The sequence below is a fragment of the Saccopteryx bilineata genome, chromosome 10 (genome assembly GCF_036850765.1).
Source record: "Saccopteryx bilineata isolate mSacBil1 chromosome 10, mSacBil1_pri_phased_curated, whole genome shotgun sequence".
Classification (NCBI taxonomy): domain Eukaryota; kingdom Metazoa; phylum Chordata; class Mammalia; order Chiroptera; family Emballonuridae; genus Saccopteryx; species Saccopteryx bilineata.
This window is the reverse complement of record NC_089499.1, coordinates 74,793,668-74,818,817: the sequence shown is the minus strand read 5'-3', so window position 1 is coordinate 74,818,817 and position 25,150 is coordinate 74,793,668. Positions and strand designations below refer to the sequence as shown.

The following is a 25,150-nucleotide window of genomic DNA, read 5'->3' as shown; positions in this document are numbered from 1 at the left end:
CAAATTTCTTTCCTATGGAATACTTTATTCCTCTTTTAAAGGTGGCTGAGCGGGGGCATCATCAGTATCACCAAGGACCTTGTCAAAAATGCAGTATCTGCATTTCAGCAACTTCCCCAGGTATGTGCATGTACGATTGGAGAAGCCCGAGTCTCCAGCACTCTGCAGAATGCATGCATACATAACACAGCCCCAGAGGGCTTCTGACATGAATGAGCAGCACCAACACACTGAAGGACCATCCACCCCCTTCTCAGTCCTCTGAAACATCTAAAGGTCAATGTTTCTCCAGGAAGCTCCAAGTCATTCTCTGGAGGGCTACTGCTTCCCATATTCCAAAACATATTCAACACAGAGAGGTCAGGTCCTGATATGAACCCTGACTTTTTAGTAGTCCACTGTGCAAATCACACACCTTCACCGACAGGGCTGATTTCATTCTTAAAGTTCACACTTATAAAGATCAGTGGCAGATGAGAACTTACACTTCATTTGATTCAGGACCTTTATTTTAGGGAAGAAAGAACTGGGGCTCAGAGAGGGGAAACAATAATCCCAGTTAGAACCTCATGTGCCTGGAACTTGGAATTAAAAGCCAACAAACTTGGCCCACTCTCTAGACTCCAGCTGGTTGGCCCAGGCCACAAGTTTGGTCCAGCAGAATGTCCCATGCACCCTCTTGTCCAACAAAGGGCTGCTTTTGTTGGTCTGTGGCTTTTCATGCTCATCTAGGTGTGTCTTGCTGACTTTCCAACCAACCTCACCCTTTCATTCTAAGAGCCACACTCAAAGCTGTGGGTGAGGAAGCCGTATGTTCTGTTTAATGCCTGAAATACCTCTTGGATGTTGCCAATTTTACCAAAAGATCAACCAAAAGGATTTAATACAGCAGTTGAATAATGAGGTATCTCTCAAATGAAGGATCAATAGAAGGCAAAGGAAAAACATTCACAGAGGATATTATAGTGAAATATATAAGGAGGTCTAGAATGGTGGACATCATTCAGGCTTTGGACTATGGTGGTCCCAGATTCAAATCCCAACTTTACTCTTTCTTTACTGTCTGTGTAATCTTGGCCAAATTACTTAACTTCTAGGAGTTTTGGTTCCTCTATGTCAGCTAGCACAGTGTAGGTGCTCAATATATAATACATAGTTACTGTTTTATTCTATATATTTACATAAGCACTAACCCATAAGACTATGTACAGACACACAGGAACCCAAAATAAATATATATATATATATACACACACACACACACACACACACACACACATATATATACATTAACAGCTATGCTGAAAACATATGTGACCCAGTGACCACAGAAGTATAGCTGTTTTTCAGCTGAGTCCCAGAATGTCTATGAAAAAGCATCTCTGAGGACTCACAACTGATGAATAGATGCCAAGAAAAGAGCTGGAAGAAAGGTATCCTGCCCAACTGAAACGAAAGGCAAGAATTCCTGTCCCAACGGCTTTTAACCCAGACAGGGCTGGATAATACTTGCAAGTTTGATTTTAAGGAGCCAAGGAGGGGTGGGGGACCTGGGGCCAAGGCCCTCCCAGTGCCAGAGGCAAAGAGGCAGCTCAAGTCAGTCACTGGTCAGACAGGAGGAGCACTGGACCTGACTCCATCTTTATCCCACATTCCCCAGGAGGGACTGGTGTCTGTGATTCCTCCCGCGCCCCAGGAGGGTTTACGTCCAGCAGCTCAGATGCCAGGACAGGAAAAAAGAGGACATCAGAAACCACATTAGTCCTTCTTCCTCATGCAGGTTCACTCTGCTATCCTGAGGGAGCCTGATTCTGGGAACAGGTTCTCAGCGGAGGCCAGCCAGGCCCTCCCGATGCCCCTGGGGTGTTGCTGCTCCTCTTCTGCATCCCCTCTCAGAAAAATGAAGTCTTCCACTCAGCCAATTTGATGTTATAGACTTTAAAGCCAAATGTGTTCTGGAGGTTTACCCTCTACACCCACTCAGGAAAAGCAGGCTCATATTGTACTAGAAAATGTGCTCTTTTTAATGAATTCACTTTTTAAAATGGTCCATGGTACTCTAGTGGAAAACATACTCTGTGTTTAGCCACAAATAGGGTTTTTAAGATCTGAAATGGCTACTTTATGAGTTCTATAGGGCAGATGGGGAGAAGACAGGAATTTCTAGCTGAGGGAGCACAGAGGCTCCCATCTCCTGAGTTGTGACTTAACCCAAAGGGAACCTTCAACTTTGCTCTTCCCGGTGAGTAGGAGATGGCTGATATTTTCCCAGCTGCTCACCCACTCCAACTTCCCACTTCCCTCTTCCTCCACCCAGCCTCTCTCTCTCCTTGCTTCTTTTCTCCCTCTGCCTGTCCCTAAGGAAATAACAGAATAAGCAAGCCTCTGGGATTTAGACTCCAAACAAAGAAATGCTCAAACAACAGGCCAAGGAAAAAAACAACCGAGTCTCCAAACTAGATGGGCCAGGTCCCCAGTGGAGGTTTGGGAGACTTATGATACCTGAAACTCGGCATGCTCTTATTCCAACATTGTCTCCTTTGCTCTCATTTACACACACACACACCAACAAGGTACAACAAAAACAAGAACATTTCATTAACAATCTTCACAGGTTAGGACAAGAGTATCAATGAGTTAACGAATGTTAATGCCTTGTACCTCAGCTCCTTGTCTGTGACCATTCACAACCACCACTAGCTACTGATTATAAACAGGAAGGAGAGAACAAAGAAAGGTTTTACTGGGTCTTCAGGCACCCAAATGCCACTCAGAATTCCTGTCTCAGGCTACAGAGCTTTTTGACTCCTGAACGCTTGAAAAACAACAGAGAAGAGTGCAGACCATGGCTTGGGGCTTCTGAAGAAAAGAGCTTCTGCAAATTCAAGGCAGGAAGGACAGAGGGGGTTTGGAACCCTCCTCCAAATCAGCCTTTGCCATTGATGGGACCTGTCACCTGCTGTGTCATTCAGGGGAGTTATGTTTATATCTTTGGCCTTCAGTTTCCTCTGTAAAATGAGCATTATGACAACTAGCCGCTGGTGGGCACAGGTGGGGATGAAATGGAAATATGAAAGTCCTAGGCCCTGGAAGGAAATAAAACTCAACACCTAGTCAGTAGGCACCAGGAACTGGGCATGGGTATTGCAGCCATTGTCTCAGCAATCCATGAGTCCTGGGGAATTTATTTCCAATTTTTACATGAAGAAACCAAAGATCAGAGGGTCTAGAGAACCCTTTCAAGATCATACATACAACCAGGAGGCAAGTGGGATGGGTTATTAACAAGGTATAAATACCATTCTCCATGCAGAACACAACTTTACTGAAAACCAGTGGCAACCAGGAGTGATTAAGTTCCAATTCTGAGTTTCCTGAGAAAGAACTCTAAACCAGACTCCTCTGGCTCCTTTAGTTCACTTTTAGTTTGTCCTGCAGACCCTTTGTCAGAGCTCCATTTCATCCAAGTTTAAACAAAAGGTGTTGGAAGGAAAGGGAGAAACAACCATCACATTTCATGACTGAAGTATACTCATGACAGAGGAGGAAGGGCACCAATCTGGCCGAGACGTGTTGGTCGGGGACACGAGTCGAGTCAAGAAGAGGGCTGGGTCATGGGCAGGAGAGCAGGGAAGCTGGCTACTCTTTCCCCAAACAGGAGACCACAAACAGAAGTCACCCACTTGGTGGCATCAATTCTGAGGAGCCAATCAGGCAGGTGAAGCGCATATCCAAGTCCTGCCTGGATGGAGAAGAAAATGCAAGGTGCACTGTAAAGAAAGAACAGAACTGCCTCTGACAAGCTAAGTTGGAAGAAAAGAAAAACGCAAACAGAAATCCAGAAATGTCTCAACTCCGATTTGTATCCTGCAGTTTTCGACGCATGCCTTGTCAGCTGCCCCAACGGGAAGGCTTCCTTTAAGGGTGCCTGAGCTGAATGATTTTCATTTTACCATCCGGTCACTTTTAGTTTTGCAAAATACAGCAAATCTGAATAATACCTTTATTCTGTCAACTCAATCAACAGGGTAGAAAGTTCCTTTGAGTGGGAATGGATTTGGACATGACAGTGACTGGAGATGGTACTTTCCCGCTAGCAAGACCTTTCTTTAGACAAGTGAAAGTGAGCATAGCACCTTTTTAGTAGACTATTTTGTTTTTAGCAACAATGTATATACTCAATGATAAAAAAGTAATAATGACAACAGCAATAATAGCAAACACTTATTGAGCATTTACTGTCTGGCTAGCATGGTGCTAGGTGCTCTTCACTCTTCAACTCATTAAATCCTTATACCTTTTACCCTGCCGATAGGTTCTGTTGCTCTCCCCATTACAGACAGGAATTACTGCTCTCAGGGGAAGATCTCCGTGTCCTTAGCTCTTTCTGAATCCACAGTCTGAGCCCTTGATAAACATCATTCTACTGTGTCTAACCTCCAACTTACTTTCTCTTTCCTTAGGCTTCCATGAATGCATCCTCCTTCCTATATTTCTGTTTTCCCATCTGTACTGCATGACCGTTACAACACTGCTGTTTAAAACTATGCTATTTTACTATTTCTGGCTGCCCAACAACTGTTTACAGATAATGCCCAATTGAACCAATGTGTTTTAATTTTCACATTAAAAAAGAATTACCAAGGGGAAAGAGCATTTGATAGAAAGGCAAAACCTTCTCAAGTACTCAAGAAGGCATTGAAATTCAAATTTCCAAAATAGGGTAATTCTGTCAAAGTTGTGACTCCATCTTGACCCCTCTGTGAAAGTCGTCAGCAGCCAGTAAGCCTTATGAGAAGCAGCCAATTCGGCTTCCAGCAAGGAGGCCAGGCTGCTTCATTTAGTTAAGTCTCACTGGGGTGGGTCAAAACACTATCCAGGAAAAGATGTTCAAGCAAAGCAAACTGCAGTCTTCTTGCAAGCTGCAGCTTTGGTACATGGCAGTCTGTGTCTATCTATTCATGGCACATTGGAGCCCTCCCCTGACTGTGCTCATGGATGCACTGACTAGAAGCAGAATGCTCTCACTGGGGAAATGATCTTTGTGCCTAAGTTATACAAGAGCCACACTTAGCCCGGTGGATGGCATCAGAGCAGTTGGTACAGATCACTTAGCCTGCTGTGCTTTGGCCCAGCCTAGATTATTTATGCTTCATAAAAGTCCCAGGGGACCCCAGCATATTCTAAGACCACACAATAATGGGATTAAATATATGTATTTCATTGCAAGACCTCCATGGCAGATTAGTAATGCTATGATTGGTTTTCGGGAAACCAAGAGAGAGGAGACCTTACTACAACACTCCTGCAAGAAACCCAATGTGGAGAACACACTGAGTCATGTGTTTCTGCCAGGCTGAACAGTCATATTCTGGAGCTCTGTCACCATTTCTAATTTGAAAGCACTGGCTAAAATTAAAACTAAATTCGAGTGCCACTGCTTTACCTGAAAGTCTCAGCGAAGTCATCGTTCCTCAGATCCTCTCATGGTTGCTGACATCCTGAGCTGAAATGACTACTGTGCACAAACACTTGCAACTGTTTGGTTTTTAAACCCTCTCCCCTTTTATTATTTTTTAAAAGATAGCAGCACTTTTTTTTACAGAGATGTTACTTCTAAAGCAGCAGGACTTAGCCCTGTAGCTGTGATGTGTCACTTTACAATTGAGCTTTCTAATAAGCATAGGAAAGGCAAAACGTGCCACAGGGCCACTAAAAATGCCATCTCTGTAAGATAATGGAGGCCTAGCAGCCTCCCCAGTGCAAATCCTCAAGATCTAGCCTTTTCATCCTTCTTATAAAATATACTTTTGTTTAATTTTTGATTGAGAGCAAATTCCTTACCTACCTCCAAGGAAGATGAAATGCCCAGGCTCGGTAGCTTCTGCCAGACCCCGTGAGCTCATCAATTGTCCCAGTTCACTTTCTCCCTGAGTCTGGCTCCTAGGAACACAAGCAGGTCCGCAGGCAGCCAAAGCATCTTCTTCTGGAAACCCTTCTCCAAAATCTGGACCCTTCCTGAAGCCAGCAGCAGGCTGAAGCCCGAGCTGCTCAGCATCCACTCATGGAAAGCAGCCCACTGGATCCCGATCCTGCCCAAGAGCCACCAGGCAAGGGGAAAAGTGTGACTTCTACCGTTCCTGTGGATCCGACTGCCTTCCTGAGAACCTCGCTGTCGTCAGTCTGCAGTAAGTCTCCGACCCCAGCCTCAGCGTTACCAGCTGATCCTCAGCCAGCACCAGGAAAACAGTCAGCTGGTCGCGGAGCTCAAGACACTGAACCAGGAAATGTGCAGCTTGACAAAATAATAGTAATAATAATAATAATAATAACTGTCGGCAGCGGAGCTGCCTGTGGTGCAGAAGTCACTGTTGCAGTGCTCGCATCCTCCGCATGCTAATGAAGCTGTGACGTCAGCAAGTCAGTCCAGGCATCTGGACGTCCTGTCCCTGCTGCCCAGCGCTGAGATTTATTTACATGTAAATTAGCCTTGCCTCCCAAATCAATAATCCCCAAGCCAGGAAGACAGGAAGAAAGCCCTTGCAGGATGCAAAGGCCCTAACTATGCAACCTCCAACGGAGTACAAAAATATCACATACAAGAAGGGAGGCTTTAAAGATATACGTCTATTTTTCCTTTTTAAAGTGGTGCTCTGATGTGCAGGGTATCAGATCTGGGCCGAGTTTCCAACCTGAGCGCCTGTTTCAGATTATGTGCTGCACCAACTGAGGAGTGAAATCAGCTCTGTTTTTGGTGTTTTCCCCACTCCCCAGAAGCTGTGTAGAGCCTTTGAATGTCTCTACTTTCTTTTCTCTTCAACTTTTGTTCTAAAGTGTTTGTTGGCTTGAGACAATGTCATCTTTGAACTTTTGTGCATCCCTGAAATAAAAGACATTTGGCTACTTTTTTCTCAATGTGCTTGGGTGGTGAATTAGTCACCCCCTCTTTGCACCCCTGACCCCGGCTCCGAGTAAGCATGGGCCATGACAAAGCATAAATCTGCCTGGAGCATCTGAGGACACTTAGGCCCTCAGAGAGCACTGCCCCATCTCTCTATATTACAGATTAGGAAACTGAAGCTTTGAGTGAAGAAAGGTCTTTTCCAAGGTCACACCAGGATTTTAGCACATTTCCTGCACCTCAAAATGAAACTTTGACAAACACCTTTAGGTCTTCAATCTCCATTTCTCTGCACCAACAAAGAGGCCTATCCAAGTAATCACAAAGAAAGAACTCTATAGAGATGGGTAGCCCTGGGTTCAAATCCAGGTTTAGTTTTCTGTGAGTGATATTACCCTGAACAACTAACTTAACTTTGGGGGTCTTGAGTTTCTTCATCTCTACCATCCCTTCATTCAGTAAATATTTTCTGGGCACTTACTCTGTGCTGTCCACACTGCTTACTCTCCCCCAGCTCATGTTTTTATGGTGAGGACACAATGTCACACACTCAATAAATAAGGTATTTTTGATATTTTGGATGAAAGCAGAAAATTTCACCATGTTTTTCCTTCTACTAGGATGGCCACTGTTTCTATCCTCCAAGTTTTTCCATTGTCATCATTTATAGTTTAAAATTAATTATTCGTTCAGTGCTGCCAATGCAGTGCCCTGTGCCCAGTGAGAAGTGCAGACAAGCCAACACTTTGCTCCCTGTGCCCGTGCTAAGAAGCAGGGCAGGTTCCTGAGGTGGAGGGGGTGCTGGGAGGCGGGAGAGAGGTGTGCTCCGCTAGGCACATAAGTGGCCCTGAGGACAAAGCAGCCAGCCCAGCCTGGCTCCTTGCATAGACTCCCCGCTTCTCCCTCACTGGAAGAAGCCACTCTGATGAGCTCTGCCTTTCCAGCTGGAGCTCCTGAAGCTTCAAATGAATTTTCTGTTGGATGTGGGAAAGTTAAATTATGTCTTCTGTTATAGGTAATTGTATTAATAATGCTTAATAACTTCTTTCAGAATGTTTCTCTGTGGTTCCCAGAAGACTTTCATGGTGAAAATCATGGGACCAGAATAGCTATTTACTAATAGAAACAGAATACAACTAAATGAAGTAATACTCTGCTTCAAGTCCCCATCATACAGAACTCAGAGCATGTGCTAGACCTCAACATCCTTCAAGAAGTAGAGTGTGCCCTGGCCGGTTGGCTCAGTGGTAGAGCGTCAGCCTGGCGTGCAGGAGTCCTGGGTTCGATTCCCGGCCAGGGCACACAGGGGAAGTGCCCATCTGCTTTTCCCCCCCTCCCCCCCTCCTTCCTCTCTGTCTCTCTCTTCCTCTCCCACAGCCAAGGCTCTACTGGAGCAAAGTTTGCCTGGGCACTGAGGATGGCTCTATGGCCTCTGCCTCAGGGGCTTGAATGGCTCGGGTCGCAGCAGAGCAACAGCCCAGATGGGCAGAGCATCGCCCCCTAGTGGGCATTCTGGGTAGATCCCAGTTGGGCACATGTGGGAATCTGACTGCCTTCCCACTTCTAACTTTGGAAAAATGACCAAAAAAAAAACCAAAAAAAAAACAAAAGAAAAAAAAAGAAGAAGAAAAGAAGTGGAATCCCAAATATAACAGTTTGTAGCCACCAATGGCCAAGGGGAAGCATTGTAGCCATGGACAAGTCACTCCAACTTCTATGTTTCAATTTCATCTGGGCCCACTCCTCTCTGACTTCATTATCAGTACGATCATAAAAGAATTAGGAGAAGCAATTCACAAGTGATTGACAGTGAAGCAATAAAGAGAAAAGCTGGAACACAAAATGAAAGAGATGAAATCTTCAATCTGGAATAGGTATGACTCACGACTATCAACTCATAAGACATGACAATATGACATAGGGTCTGCAATATACTGCCTGGGGACAGACCCTGGCTTGGACGCACTAACTCCATGATTGGGGCCTAAGGTTCTCTTCCATAAGAAGAGGGACAATAATAGTATGTTACCCTTGCAGGGCTGTTTTGAGGATCAAATGAGAATGAATGTGAAGCACTTAGCAAGAGCTGAGCACACAGCAGTCAGTGAAGGTTAGCTACTGGCAGTGGAAACAAGAGGACCATACTTCTGGGCAGCGTGGGTGCTTCCACTCACTCACTACATGAACTCCTAAGATTTCTCAGTTACTGTGTTAGGCCTGATGGACATCACAGTGACCAACCCAGAGATGGGCCCTGCCTGTAAGAGCTTCAAAATGAGAGGGAAAGACAATGAAGTAAGCAATTAGAGAAGAGTGTTACTTGTGTTCTGATAGGGCTCCTGCAGAGTTTTCAAAGGTCTAATTACAGTCAGGAGGGGATGATGCAAAGCACATTGCTGAAGTCCTTGTGATTGGAGCTCAGTGCTCCCTGTAACTTGAGCTCAGCGGGGAAGCCGAGATCTCTGCATTGCCTTGGCATAGATTACTGACAAAACACAATCCATAGATCAATAACTCTTTGCAATAATTATTTTCATCCTGGAGACCATTTTATTCAGGATTTTTTGGAAAATAATGTTGTTAGGTATTAGCAAAGTGAGGCAACAACTTACTTTAGAAATTCCAGAGATCTGGTAAATAGGGACAAAATTCACACTAGTTTTACAAAAACAGATGAGATTCCACATTTATAATAGCAAATTTCTTGGGGGGGGGAGATGAGGGAGAACAGACAATACTTGTGAGACACTCAGTTAATGGGAACCTGTGGGATGAAGAACAGTGTTGCTGGGAGACAAAGATGCAACTGCTAACCTTCAGAACTTCCTGTTTAGATAGGACAACAAAGTAATTACAAAATGAGCATCACTGCATATACTATTTAGGAACAGGGGCAAAGAGGACAAAACTGACTGTGGTTGAGGTGATCAGAGATCAGGAAAAGTGTGATTTGAGTTGGGTTGAAGGCTAAAAAAATTTTTTTATAATGAAAAAACATCCAAAAAAGATCCAAAAGCCATAAATAAAAAGACTGCTAAAGGCCCTAGCCAGTTGGCTCAGCAGTAGAGCATCAGCCCGGTGTGTGGAAGTCCTGGGTTATATTCCTGGTCAGGGCACACAGGAGAAGTGACCATCTGCTTTTCCACATACCCCCCCCCCCTTCTCTTTCTCTTTGCCTCCTGCAGCCATGGGTCAAGCATGTTAAGCAAGTTGGCCCTGGGTGCTGAGGATGTCTCCATGGGCTTGCCTCAGGCATTAAAATAGCTTTGTTGCCAAACAATGGAGCAGAGGCCCCAGATTGGAAGAGCATTGCCCACTGGGGGCTTGCCAGGTGGATCTTGGTCAGGGTGATTGCAGGAGTCTGTCTCTGCCTCCATGCCTCTCACTGAATGGAAAAAAAAAAGCTGCTAAAATAGCCAAGGTCAAGCTTTAGCTGCTGGAGAGCAGAAAGAACATGAATATAAGACAAAAGTGTTCACACAAATGCAGAATGAAAATATGCTGTTGGGCCAATGAGACATGGGCAAGTCATGACCAAGAATCCACTCCATATATACGGGAAAATCAAATCATATCGCCAGTCTAACCGGCATTAGTCAAAATCTTATTAGAGTATTAAGGGGAAAGAACAGTGAGTCACTACTGGTTACTTTACAGAAGATTAGGCTTAGTGACAACAAGGACTACAGCCTTCTAGAGGAAAGGCTTCAATGAGGACAGTCACATGAACAATTTTTAATCTCCATTTTCATAGGTGTATAATATGAATGAATAGATTTTAAATGAACTAAAGGGGGATTTACAGAACCAAGAAGACTTTTGAATACTGACATGATTAGGCTGGACTTTGGGCCACTCAGAGCAATGATAACACCTCGGTCTTAAGAGCACTTTAAAAAAAAGAGAACATCAGCCCTTGTGGTTCAGATCAGTACCTTCTGACCCTGCCATTGTGAAATAGTAATTACTAGAAGGTATATTACCAAAGTTTCAAATCCCACATCTAATAAAGGTCATAAGTTCGTTTATTTTACTTAAAAACATATGTGTTACATAGGTGGGACATAAAAACGAGACTAAGAGACATTGATAAGAGTGTGGGGTTACGGGGCGGGGAGGGGCACAAAGAAAACTAGATAGAAGGTGACGGAGGACAATTTGACTTTGGGTGATGGATATGCAACATAATTGATTGACAAGATAACCTGGACATGTTTTCTTTGAATATATGTACCCTGATTTATTGATGTCACCCTAGTAAAATTAATTTTAAAAAAGGGGGAAAATATGTGTTATTTTGTGTGTACTATGATGATATTATTTTAAAGAACAATATTCTCTCCATTGTTATGAAAGAGAATACAGTTCTTTAAAACTTTATATATAATATATATGATATATATACACATAGAGATGGGGGGATTTATATAGTTTTTAGTAACCTACTCAGGTATGGTTCTCTGACATTTAGATCTCAAAATCCAGTAATATTTTAAATGAGGAAAGGAACCTGACAAAGAATTGTTATGTTAGTTGGGCTAGGCTTGGCTATTAATGCTGTAACAATCACAGATCTCAGCAGTCTAAAACAAGAAAAATTGATTTCTTACTCATGTAAAGTTGGCTGGAGGTCCAGAGGCTCCCCTGGTGCCTCTATTCCAAGTAGTGATTCAGGGATCGAGCCTGATTCTTTTTTGTGTGTTTATGATCTTAACACATAATTTCCAGGTTACAGCAACAGAAGAAGAGAGAACTAAAGTTTTAGGTGTCTCAGCTTGAAGGTGAATGACATCACTTCTATTTGTCAGACTAGTCCCATGACCTCATCTACCTGCAAGAGGGCTGAGAAGTATATGCCCAGGAAGAAGAAAAAAACAATGGGGAACCTTGGTAATGTCAACCATAGCCGTCAATTTTTATTTTTGCTGTGTAAATTCATTTTTTAAAATGAAGCACAATCTACCAAACCTATATAATCTTAACACAAAGGGATGTTTAACACCAAAGAAGTAATGATTGTCCTAAATAAATACTGGAGATCAAAGTTGCATCGGATTTGCCCTAAAAGGGCAAACAAAGAAAACATTCTAGATTTTTATCAACATTTGTATTAAACAACATAAACCATGTAGAAAAATAGAACTCATGAAGCTTCTATAGTGCAGGTAAAGATAAATAAGTCTCTCAAAAAGGCAGAACTGTCTTCTTAAAAAAGAAATCAAAAGAGATCCTCCTCGGTAGTTTTAACCACTTTTCCAATTCACTTTTATAATAATCTGTCTGCCTTCCCCAAAGCAAGCAGGACATTGTCACTGAAAGAGCCCAAACAAAAAGACCTAATTTCAAAGCAGATCTATTACCGCCTAGTTTCATGACCTTCGTAATACCAGCTATTCATCTTTCATAAGACTCAGTCACTCCATCTACAAAATGAAGATTTGGGTAAGGTTAAATGAGTTAAATTATGTAAAGGACAGTACCTAGCATATAGTAGGTGTTCCTATTACTTCACACTCGGTTTTCAAAGAATGCAACGAGAACTGATAAGCTTGTTCATGATAAACAGAAGGAAGACCCCCGCCACTGGACATCTTTTTTCTTATCCATTTGTGTAAGATTCCAGATCTTTTATAAATCTTATGCTTTTCACACCATGGACACATTTCTATATTTTGTGAAAAATAATCTGGTATACTTTAAACCCAGGCAAGAGGCCTTTTTTTTTCTACCATCTGAGGAATCAACCACATTTCATGCATTTTAATTATTCTTGATCCCAATACATAATCATAATCTAATGCACAAATTTTTAACACAGCACTTTATCCTCTTTTAATTACATTAATTAAAAGGAGAAATATGAACAAGCTATCTTGCACAGCTCAACATGAAAGACTGCTCAAGATTTTGCTCACTTCCCAAAAAAGATTAAAAATTGCATCAGTACATGCTTACCATGAAAATATGGTTAAAATTGACCTGCTGTGTTAACAAACATTACTTTTGTTTGAGATAACAAAAGCTGCATTTTCTATAGTAGCTTGTGGGAATTACTAATTCTCATTTAACAGTTGAATCATAAACTTAATTTTCTTAATGTAAAGGACCAGGGGACAAGCAGGACTCACACAGGGATGCGCTGGTCACCCAGCATTTCCTGAGTGCATGCACTCCTTTACGCTCCCCTCTTGGGAGACAGTGCTGACAAGTGAAGGATACTCTGGAAAAAGACTAAAAATTCCCTGCCTCATAAAACAGCAAACTGGCAGCAAATACCTGTCTTGAGGAAATTATCCTGGAAGAAAAATGTCACAGATGTACACAGTGGTTATTGTTTTTCACAAGGAATGGGAAGAGCCTCTCTTCCAGGTGTTTTGTATACTTTTTTCCATGTAGTCCTCACCAAAATCCCAAACTGTAGCTTTCATTACCCCTTATTGTACAGATGAGGACAATGAGGTTCACAGAGAATACAAGAATGACACAAGGCCCTGACCGGTTGGCTCAGTGGTAGAGCGTCGGGCTGGCATGCGGGAGTCCCGGGTTCGATTCCCGGCCAGGGCACACAGAAGAAGCGCCCATCTGCTTCTCCACCCCCCACCCCCTTCTTCTTCTCTGTCTCTCTCTTCCCCTCCCGCAGCCAAGGCTCCATTGGACCAAAGATAGCCTGGGCGCTGAGGATGGACCCATGGCCTCTGTCTCAGGCGCTAGAGTGGCTCTGGTGGCAACAGAGCGATGCCCCAGATGGGCAGAGCATCGCCCCCTGGTGAGTGTGCCAGGTGGATCCCAGTCAGGCGCATGCGGGAGTCTGTCTGATTGCCTCCCCGTTACCAGCTTCAGAAAAATACAAATACAAAAAAAAAAAAAAAGAATGACACAAGGACCATCAGCTGAGATTTGGTCCTGGGTCTGATTATAAAGTCCATATTTCTTCTTCTAATTCAAATGTTCTCATTCACCCTCTCAAAAACTAGGTGTGTCCCAATCAGGGTGTGGTATGCTGGAAATAACATTATTAAAAACAGAAAAATGCAGAAGGGTCCCTAGTCCTCAATTAGATCAGCCCTTTGTACAAAACTCATGCTTACTGCTGTCTTAGGTGTTTGTCCTTCCCTTTAGAAATTTTGTCCTGTTTCATAGTTCTACGAGTACAAGTCTTTAGTCTCCTTGGTTAAGTTTACTCCTAGGTACTTTATTTTTTTGATTGAAATAGTGAAGGGGATTGTTTCCTTAATTTCTCTTTCTGACTGTTCATTGCTGGTGTATAAAAATGCCTCTGTATTAATTTTATATCCTGCCACTTTGCTGAATTCGTTTATCAAGTTTTGACTGAGACTTTAGGGTTTTCTATATACAATATCATATCATCTGCAAGGAATGATAGTTTTAATTCTTCTTTTCCAACTTGAATGCCTTTTATTTCTTCTTCTTGTCTGATTGCTGTGGCTAGGACTTCCAGGACTATGTTGAATAAGAGTGGTGGAAGGGGGCACCCCTGCCTTGTTCTTGATCTTAAGAGGATTGCTTTTAATTTTTGCCATTGAGTATGATGTTGGCTGTGGGTTTGTCATAGATGGCTTTTATCATGTTGAGGTATGTTCCCTGTATTCCCACTTTGTTCAGAGTTTTGATCATGAATGGGTGCTTTTTCTGCATCTATTGAAATTATCATGTGGTTTTTCTCCTTCCTTTTCATGACATTTGCTATTGTGAACAATGCTGCCACAAACACGGGGGTGCATTTCTTCTTTTGGAACAGTTCTATGGTATTCTTGGGGTATATTACTAAAAGTGAGATAGCTGGGTCAAAAGGCAGTTCAATTTTTAATTTTTTGAGGAATCCCCATACCGTTTTCTACAAAGGCTGCACCAGTCTGCATTAAAAATGTTTATGTTATGAATCACATTGATTGATTTGCAAATATTATACCAGCCTTGCCTCCCCAGAATAAATCCCACTTGATCATGGTGTATGATTTTTTCCATATATTGCTGGATCCGATTTGCTAATATTTTGTTGAGGATTTTAGCATCTAAATTCATCAGGGATATTGGCCTATAGTTTTCTTTCTTTGTGTTGTCTTTGCCTGGTTTTGGAATCAGAATTATGCTCGCCTCATAAAAGAAGCTTGGAAGTCTTTCTTCCTCTTGAATTTTTTGAAATAGCTTGAGGATAGGAGTTAGTTCTTCTTTGAATATTTGGTAGAATTCACTTGTGAAGCCATCAGGCCCAAGACTTTTCTTTGTTGGGAGTTTTTTGATAACTGTTTCGATCTCATTTGGTGTAATCAGTCTGTTTAGGTTTTCTGGTTCTTCCAGATTAATTTTTGGAAGATTGTATGTTTCAAGGAATTTGTCCGTTTCATCTAGGTTGTGTAGTTTTTTGGCATATAGTTCTTCATAGTATTTTCTTACAATATTTTGTATTTCTGTTGTGTCAATTGTGATTTCTCCATTTTCATTTCTAATTTTATTTATTTGAGTCCTCTTTTTTTCTTTGTGAGTCTAAAGGTTCATCGATCTTGTTTACCTTTTCAAAGAACCAGCTCCTAGTTTCATTGATCCTCTGTATTCTTACTTTAGCCTCTATGTCATTTATTTCTGCTCTGATCTTTATTATTTCCTTCCTTCTACTACATTTGGGCTTTACTTGCTGTTCTTTTTCTAGTAGTTTTAGATGCAGGGTTCAGTTGTTTATTTGAGCTTTTTCTAGCTTCTTAAAGTGTGCCTGTAGTGCTATGAACTTCCCTCTCAGTACTGCTTTTGCTGTGTCCCATAAATTTTGAGTTGTTGTATACTCATTATCATTCATTTCTAGAAATTTTTAAATTTCTTCTTTGATCTCATTCTTAATCATTTGTTATTTAACAACCTGCTAGTTTCCATGTTTGAGAATTTTTGAGTTTTTCTGTTGTGGTTGATTTCTAGTTTCATGCCATTGTGATCAAAGAAAGTGCTTGATATGATTTCAATCTTCTTAAATTTGTTGAGACCACTTTTGTGCCCTAACATGTGGTCTATCCTAGAGAATGTACCATGAGCACTTGAAAAGAATGTATGTTCTGCTGCTTTAGGGTGAAAGTTCTGAAGATATCTATGAAATCGAGTTTATCTAGTGTGTCCTTTAAGTCTGCTGATTCCTTGTTAATTTTCTTTCTTGAGACTCTATCTAGTGATGTTAGTGGGGTATTGAAAGCTCCCACTATTATAGTATTGCTGTTGATCTCTTCCTTTATATCCATCAAAGTCTGCTTTATATATTTGGGTGCTCCTATATTAGGTGCGTAGATATTTATAATACTTATATCTTCCTGTTGGACTACTCCCTTTATCATTATGTAGTGATCTTCTTTATCTTTTTCTATAGCCTTTGTTTTAAAGTCCACTTTGTCTGATATAAATATTGATACCTCAGCTTTTTTTTTTCATTTCCATTTGCATGAAATGTTTTTTTCCATCCTTTTACTTTCAGTCTATGTGCATCTTTTGTTTTAAGGTGTGTCTCTTGTAGACAGCATATGTAGCGGTCCTGTTTTCTTATTCATGCAGCTACTTTGTGTCTTTTGATTGGATCATTCAATCCATTTACATTTAAAGTTATTATTGATGTGTAGTTGTTTATTGCCACTTTATTCTTTAAAGCTGTATTCCTCTTTTGCTATATTCTTTTCCCACTTTGATCTGTTTACAACAGGCCCCTTAACATTTCCTGCAGCATTAGTTTGCTTGTAATAAATTTCTTTAGTTTTTTTTTTTTTTTTTTTTGTCTGGGAAGCTTTTTATTTCTCCTTCCATTTTAAATGATAGCCTTGCTGGATAAAGTAGTCTTGGTTGTAGGTTCTTGTTCTGCATTACTTTGAATATTTCTTGCCATTCCCTTCTGGCCTCAAGTGTTTCTGTTGAGAAGTCTGATGTCATCCTTATGGGGGCTCCTCGATAGGTGATAGCCTTTTTTTCTCTAGCAGCTTTTAATATTTTCTCTTTATCATTTAGCTTTGGTACTTTAATTATGATGTATCTTGGTGTAGGTTTCTTTGGGTTTCTCTTTAATGGAGTTCTCTGTGCTTCTTGAACTTGTGAGAGTTTCTCCTGCATTAATTTAGGGAATTTTTCAGCTATGATATGCTTGAACAAAGTCTCTATCCCTTGTTCTTTCTCTTCTTCTTCAGGAACCCCTATGATGTGAATGTTATTTCTCTTCATGTTGTGACAGAGCTCTCTAAGAGTTTCCTCAGACTCTTTGAGTCTCTTCTTTTTTCTTCACTGCTTTCATGCCTACATTCCACTTGTCCTCCTACTCACTGATTCGATCCTCAGCTCCATCCATCCTGTTTTTAATTGCTCCCATTGTGTTCTTCATTTCTGTTATTGTATTTGTCATCTCTGACTGATTCTCTTTTAATATTTCAATATCCTTTTTATACTTGCTATTTCTTTATTTAGGTGTTTGTAATGACCATCCATTGTTGTTCTAAGATCCCTAAGCATCCTTATAATCATTATTTTGAACTCTGCATCTGGAAGTTTGGTTATTTCTATATTACTCAGTTCATTTCCTGGAGGTTTCTCTTGGGGTTTCATTTGGATTGCACTTCTCTGTCTTCTCATTATATCTGTGTGTTTAGGTGTTTTGTTTGTAGAGCTGGTTGAGCCTAGGCTTGGCGTTGTCTGCCTCCAGTATTCAATTGTGTTATTTCTAGGTCTTCTTGGGTTGGCATCAGCTATTATTTGTAATCCACTTTCGGATTTGGGCTGCTTTGAAGTCTTGATTTATTTGTTTTCTTAACAGGTGATAGTCTTGTTTACTGATCTCAGCAGGGGGCTTATTTGAAACTGTATCCAGGAATGCTGTGGCTGTAACCTGAGACTCTGAAGGCCTCTTCTTCTAGTTACTCTCTCTGGGGGCAGGGTGTTTTCTCAGCTTCAGAAGGGGGAGGTGTATCTCAGATCTCCATGGAGAGCTGAGTTGCTGCCCCTCCTCCCCACTTCTTGTTTTCAGCTGTGTCTTGTTGTGCTGATTGGAGCTGGAGAGATGTCTGGAGATCTGTGACCCAGAAGCACTTTGTCTTTTGTTTTGTGGAAGGATCAGCCCCTCCCTCAGCTATGGTTGCCTCCAGCACTGGATGAGTCAGCTTCTCAGGTTGTCCCCTGCATTCCTCTGCCCCTCACCATCTGTCTCTCTCTCTCCCCTTTCTTTTTGGAAGACAAGCTGGTCCTTTCAACACACCTCACTCCCTGGTTGCCAGGCAAGTGGCTGTGAGCAGTATTTTCTGCTCTTTCCCGTGGAGTGAGATCCCCTCTGTGCTCTCAGCCTCACCCCCTACCCTGTTCCTGTAAGCAGGGGAGATTCAGGCACTCCCTACCAGGTTTGTTGTGGCTTCTTCTTTGCTCCTTGTTTTTTGAGAGATGTTCTTGTAGTCCAGAGTTGGTTTGTTATGCTGATTGTTCATAAATTAGTTTGTAATCTAGTTTGGTGGTGTGAGCTGGGAGTCTGTGCGTCTGCCTACTCTGCTGCCATCTTCCAAGAATCGTACCACAGCTTTTTAAATCCACTTATTTACTGATGGGCACATGGGCTGCTTCCAAATCTTCTCTATTGTAAACAAGGCTGCAATGAACATAGGGGTGCATATATTCTTTAAAATTAATGTTTCAGATTCATTTGGATAAATTCCCAGAAGTCAAACCATTGGGTCATAAGGCAGTCCACTTTTAATTCTCTAACTCCATACTGTTTTCCACAGTGGCTGCACCAGTCTGCATTCCCACCAACAGTGCACAAGTTTTCTTTCCTGCATACCCTTACCAATACTTGTTTATTGATTTATTGATGATAGCCATTCTGACAGGTGTGAGGTGATTATCTCATTGTGGTTTAATTTGCATTTCTCTGATGATTAGTGACATTGAGCATCTTTTTATATGTCTATTGGCCATATGTTTGTCCTCTCTGGAGACGTGTCTATTCAGGTGTTTGCCCATTTTTTAATTGGGTTGTTTCTGTTGGTGTTGAGTTTTATAAGTTCTTTATAAATTTTGATATTAACCCCTTATCAGATGTATCAGCGAATATGATTTTATGTTTAGTGGATTGTCTTCTCATTGTATTGATGGTTTCCTTTGCTGTGCAAAAACTTTTCAGTTTGATATAGTCACATTTGTTTATTTTTGTTTTGTTTCCCTTCCCAAGGAGATATATCAGAAAAAATATTGATACAGGAAATGTTCAAGATTTTACTATGTTTTCTTCTAGAAGTTTTACAGTTTTGAGTCTTATATTTAACTTTTTAATCCATTTTAGTCTATTCTTGTGTAAGGTGTAAGAAGATGGTCTAGTTTCATTTTTTGCACATATATGTCCAATTTTCCCAACATCATTTATTGAATGAACTGTCTTTACCCCATTGTATGTGCTTGCCTCCTTTGTCAAATACCAATTGATCATATTGATATGAGTTTATTTCTGGATTCTCTATTCTGTTCTGTTGATTTATGTGTCTATTTTTATGCCAGTGCCTTACTGTTTTGATTACTACAGCCTTGTAATATAGTTTGGTATCAGTACGTGTGATAACTCTAACTTTGTTCTTTCTTAAATCACTGTTGCTATTCAGGGTATTTTGTGATTCCACACGAATTTTGGACTATTTGTTTTAGTTCTGTGAAATATGCCATTGGTAGCTTGATAGGAATTGTACTGAATCTATAGAGTGCTTTGGATAGTAAGGACATTTAAATAATGTTAATTCTTTCTATCCACAAATACAGTATATGCTTCCACTTATTTATACCTTCTTCAATTCTTTATTGTCTTATAATTTTCTGAGTACAAGTCTTTCATATCCTTGATTAAATTCATTCCTACATCTTCTTTTCTCTTTGGACAATTGTAAATGGGTCTGTTTTCTTAGATTCCTTTCTGATAGTTCATTATTGGTGTATAAAAATGCAACTGATTTCTGGATATTTATTCTGTATCCTGTTAACTTTACTGAATTCATTTATAAGTTCTAGTAGTTTTTGGTGGAATCTTTTGGGTTTTCTATATACAGTATCATGCCATTTGCAAATAATGAGAGTTTTACTTCTTCCTTTCCACTTTAGATGTCTTTAATTCTTCTTCTTGTCTGATTGCTATAGCTAAAACTTCCAGTACTATGTTGAATAAGAATGGTGAAAGCAAACATCCCTGTCTTGCTCCTGATCTTAAGGGAAATGCTTGTAGTGTTTGCCCATTGAGTATGATACTGGCTGTGGGTATGTCGTATATTGTCTTTATTATGTTGAGGTATGTTTCCTTTATTCACACTTTTCTGTGAGTTTTTATCTTATATGGGTTCAGGATTTTATCAAATGTTTTTCTGTATCTCTTGATATGATCATGTGATTTTTATCCTTCATTTTGTTTATGTGCTGTATCACATTTATTGATTTGTGGGTACTGTATCATCTTTGCATCCCTGGAATAAACCCCACTTGACTGTGGTGTATGATATTTTTACTGTATTTCTGGATCCAGTGTGCTTTTTGTTGAGGATTTTAGCATCTATATTCATCAGGAATATTGGCCTGTAATTCTCTTTCTATGCAGTGTCTTTATCTGGTTTTGGAATTAGGATAATGTTGGCCTCATAAAATAAGCTTGGGAGACCCTCCTCTGGAATTTTTTGGAATAGTCTGAAAAGGAGAGCTGTCAGTTCTTTTCTGAATGACGGAAAATATTTACCTGTGAATCTTGACTGAAAATATTTACCTGTGAATCTATCTCATCCAGAACTTTTGTTTGGGGGGGGGGTTTAAATTACTGCTTTGATTTCACTACTTTTAACTTGTCTATTTAGATTCTCTGATTTTCCCTGATTCAATTTGAAAGGTTGTATGTTTCTAGGAATTTATCCATTTCAACCAGATTGCCCAATTTGTTGGCATATAGTTGTTCATAATATTTTCTTTAAATCCTTTGTATTTCTTTGGTGTCAGTTGTTTTATTTATTTTGGTCCTGTATTTTTTTTTCTTGATGAAACTAGTTAAAGGTTTGTCCATTTTATTTATCTTTTCAAAAAACCAGTTTTTAGTTTCCTTGATCCTTTGTATTGTGCTTTTTAGACTCTATTTCTGCTCTGATCTTTATTATTTCCTTCCTTCTACTCACTTTGTGCTCTGTTGTTCTTTTCCAACTTTCTTTTAGTGTAAAGTTAAGTTGCTTGAGACTTTTCTTTGACATACACTTGTAATGCTATGAATTGTTCTCTCAGGACTGCTTTTACTATGTCCCATAGCTTTTGGGTTGTCGTGTTCTTGTTTTCATTTGTTTCAAGGTTTTTAAAGTTTCTTCCTTGATCTCATTAACTCACTCATCATTTAGTTACATGTCATTTTACCTCCACATCTTTGTATGTTTTTCAGCTTTTTTTCTCATGATCAATTTCTAGTTTCATACCCTTATAGTCAGAGGAGATGCTTGATATTATTTCAATCTACTTAAATTTATTGAGACTTGTTTTGTGTCCTAACATGTGGCCTTTCCTAGAAAATGTTCCATGTGCACTTGAAAAGAATGTATATTCTGCTGCTTTTGGTGAAATGCTCTGAAGATGTCAATGAAATTCATCTAATCTAGTGTGTCATTTAAGGACACTGTTTCCTAGTTGATTTTCTTTCTAGAGGACCTATCCATTGATGTCAATGGGGTGTTCAAATCTTCTACTATGACTCTATTACCATCAGTTTTTCCACTTATGTCCATCAAGATTTGCTTTACATATTTAGATGCTCCTATGTTGGGTGCATTGTTTACAAGGGTTACATCTGCTTATCCACAGTGTCCTTCTTTGTCTCTTACTCTAGTCTTTGTTATAAAGTCTATTTTTGTCGATATAAGTATTGCTACTCCAGCTTTTTTTTTTTCTACTCCAGCTTTTTAAAAATTTCCATTTGCATGAAATATCTTTTCTTATCTCTTGAGTCTGTATGTATTTTTAGTTGTGAGGTGGGGTAGATCTCTTGTAGACATGCTGCTTATGAAGTTTATTGGATCCTTCTCTAATGTTGCCTGAAGCTGGCCACTGGATGTGTTGATTCTATACCTCTTGGGAAGGACTCTGTGGTTCTGGCCAATATAAGATGCTCCATGAGACTGGCCCTCAGCAACCTGTTTGGAGCAGTCTTGATGTGGTTTATAAGATCAAGATACTGCCAAGTCCCTTGAGTACACCTAGGAATGTAATTGCTGTGTCATATGGTAACTCTATGTTTATCTTTTCTGGAACTGCCAAACTGTTTCCCAAAAGCAATATGTCAGGGCTCCAATTTTACCACTTCCTGATCCCATTCATAACACTTTATATAAATGGAATTATATAATATGCGATCTTTTATAATTGGTTTCTTTCACTGAGTGTAATATTTTTTCATGTTGCAGCTTGTATGAGAGCACCTTTCATTTTTGTTGCTGAATTATATTCCATTGTATGGATATAATACTTTTTATCTATCATTCATGAATTGATAGGACATTTGAGTTGTTTCTACTTTTTGCTTATCATCAATAATGCTACCATATACATTTATGTACAAGTTTTTGTGAGGACACGTTTTCATTTTTCTTGGGTATATTTCTAGGAACAGAATTGCTAGGTCATATGGAAGCTCTGGTTAACATTTTAAGGAACTACGAAACTTTTTGCCAAGACTGAAAAATCAGTTGTTAATTTTATTGGAATTCTCATCAACTAATGAGTTGTTTTCTCTTACTGCTTTAAAGATTTCCTTTTTGTCTTTCAACATTTTGACTATAGTGTGTCTCATTTTGCTTACTTGGAGCTCATTAGCTTATTGGATGTATATATTAATGTTTGTCATCAGAACTAGAAGTATCTGCTATCATTTCTTTAAATATTTTTTTCTGCTCCTTCTTCTGTCTCTTCTCCTTTAATTGGATCCATTATCTATATGTTGGTATGCTTAATGGTATCCCACATTTCTCAAAGGCTGTTTGTATTTTCTCATTCCTTTTTCCTTTTTCTCCCTATTCTTCAGAATGCATAATCTTTATTGATCTACCTTCAAGTTTGTAAATTCTTTATTCCTTCAGATTAAATCTAAAGTTCAGCTCCTCTAGTGAATTTTTCATGCTATTATACCTTTTAACTGAAAAAATTTAACTTTTAATAATTATTTTTAAAAATACATTCTCTTTATTGGTATTCTCTATTTGAGGAGACATATCATCATGCTTTCCCTTTAATTCTTTAGACAGTTTCTTACAGTTCTTTGAATGTAATTATAATAGCAGCTTTAAAGTCTTTGGTAAATCAGACATTTAGGTACCCTGACAAGCAGTTTCTTCTGCCTACTTTTTTCCCTGTGTTTGGGTCACAATTTTTTGTTTCTTTGCATATTTCATTGCAAACTGAACATTTTAGATGAAATATTGCAGCAGTACCAGATACTGACTCCCCCCTCCTTTATCTAGAGCTTCTTCTTCTTTGCTTCTTTATTTAGCAGATGGCTAGACTAGTTGAGTGAATGCTATTTCCCCTGCAGCCGCAGCCTCTGACTTTGCTCCTCAAGAGAGCATGAACATAGTCTCCCTGAGTATCTGGCTGGTCTGTATTTATTGGTCACAGCCAGATGTTAGCCTTCACTAATTGCTAGCTGATTGTTCTATTGTTTTCAACAATACCCCGGGGCATAAAGTACTTCTCAGTCTGATCTGACTAAAGTAGTGCTCCTCTACAGGGGCTGGGCACTGCCAATCTCTGAGGTGGCCCCTCCTGGGATGAAACCTGGGATGAGCCCTAGACTGAGAGCCAGGTAGAGGAGAAGCCCCATCTCCTTGGCTGCATAGTCTCAGAGTAGAGTTTCGTTCACACTCATATGTGCTGGAGGGAAGGCGGAAGATGAGTGCTGTGGCTCAAATGCCACAGACTCACTGATTCCAAGACTTAGCAGATTTTCTTGAATAGATGTTTCTCCATTTGCTACAAAATCTTGGGACAATTTTTAGAAACTATTTTTTTCAAAAAAGTCGTTTTCAGTCAATTAATTGTTCCACTGGTTAAAGGGTCTCCGTGTTCCTCACAGTGCCACCTGTTGATGCCCATCACTTACCACTCCTAAATCACTGTTTTACTTGTCTATGTTGATGTAGGCTCTGTCTGCCTGTGGAGCCCCTAAAAAGTAAGCTCCATTTTGGGGAGAAGAGAGCAGATTTTTTATTAGTTTTAAGAAAATAAAACCCCAAAGCCCAGCACAGTGTCTGCACACAGTAGGCCCTCAATAAATATGGGTTGAATGAATGGAGTGCCCATGACACACAGCCATCCTATATATGCCATGGCTGACCACAAACTGCCATGGCTGGTGCCCCATTTTGTATATGTGCTGCCGAACCAAGCACACTGGTGACCCATTTCATGATGTGACAATTATGAACAACTGCCATTCAATATTTCCATACAACTTTTTTTCCACAATTTCCTCAGAAATGGATCACAACCCTGGGAGACTGTCATACTTGCGACTCTCATAGGACAGATGATATAGAAAAAAAAAAAAGAAGTATAACTATAGTATACATATCCCTCAACCCACCCTGCTTGATGCTGCCTCTGTTCCTTTTAATCTTAAATTCTTTAATATATATAAATAGATTGCTATAAAGGGTATCTAATTTATCTCGCTAAGTCCTGCTATAAAGGAACTAACCCTGAAATGGGCAACAGAAAGTCCATGTTTGGATTTTGAGCCTCTGGCTCATGTTGTCTGTGTGCCATCAAAAAAATTCCTTAGCTTCTACGTGCTTCAAAAGTCCCTCTGGAAAATGTTACAGTGGTGATAACCTTAACCACGTTTCTTGTTATATGAGTTGGAATAATCTTCACAAAGCATTCCGCACACAGCAATCATAGACCTGCTCACCCATCACGAGGGGGCGATCTGTGCATCTAAGGAGGGGGTGGCTATAAAAGTACATTGTTCATGTGATGTGTTTTGCAAAATTACTTCCTCCAAGCTCCAGAACTGAGTCTTCCTGGCCTGCTGGGCTGAGAAAAAGCCCATGGTTATGTTTCTGTTCTAGTTCCTCCTTCTCCTCCAGGCCTGTATTCACTTCTCAATGCCAGGCCAAGTCAGGCCCTGCAGGGGAACCTGGGAATCCTGCCTCAAAATGCAGACCCTCCCTCGGCAGGGAGTTCCCCAGACAAGGCCATCACCTTGAACACTGCCTCCCGGCCACCATCTTGCTC

General features: G+C 40.3%; 1 protein-coding gene across 5 annotated transcripts in view; it reads right to left on the bottom strand.

Annotated features, from left to right (window-relative positions):
- Window positions 1-25,150, bottom strand: part of PRICKLE2 (prickle planar cell polarity protein 2) — a 418,427-nt gene that overhangs the window by 133,253 nt on the left and 260,024 nt on the right. Inside the window, exon 1 of one of the 5 annotated variants that reach the window (XM_066244421.1) lies at window positions 5,845-6,346. The exons of 3 other annotated variants lie outside the window; for them this stretch is intronic. In XM_066244421.1, coding sequence (XP_066100518.1) covers window positions 5,845-5,906 — 62 coding nt within the window. In that variant the 5' untranslated portion in view covers window positions 5,907-6,346. Of the gene's footprint in view, window positions 1-5,844; window positions 6,347-25,150 lie in introns of those variants that run through there. One more of the 5 variants, XM_066244423.1, reaches the window with a different exon arrangement.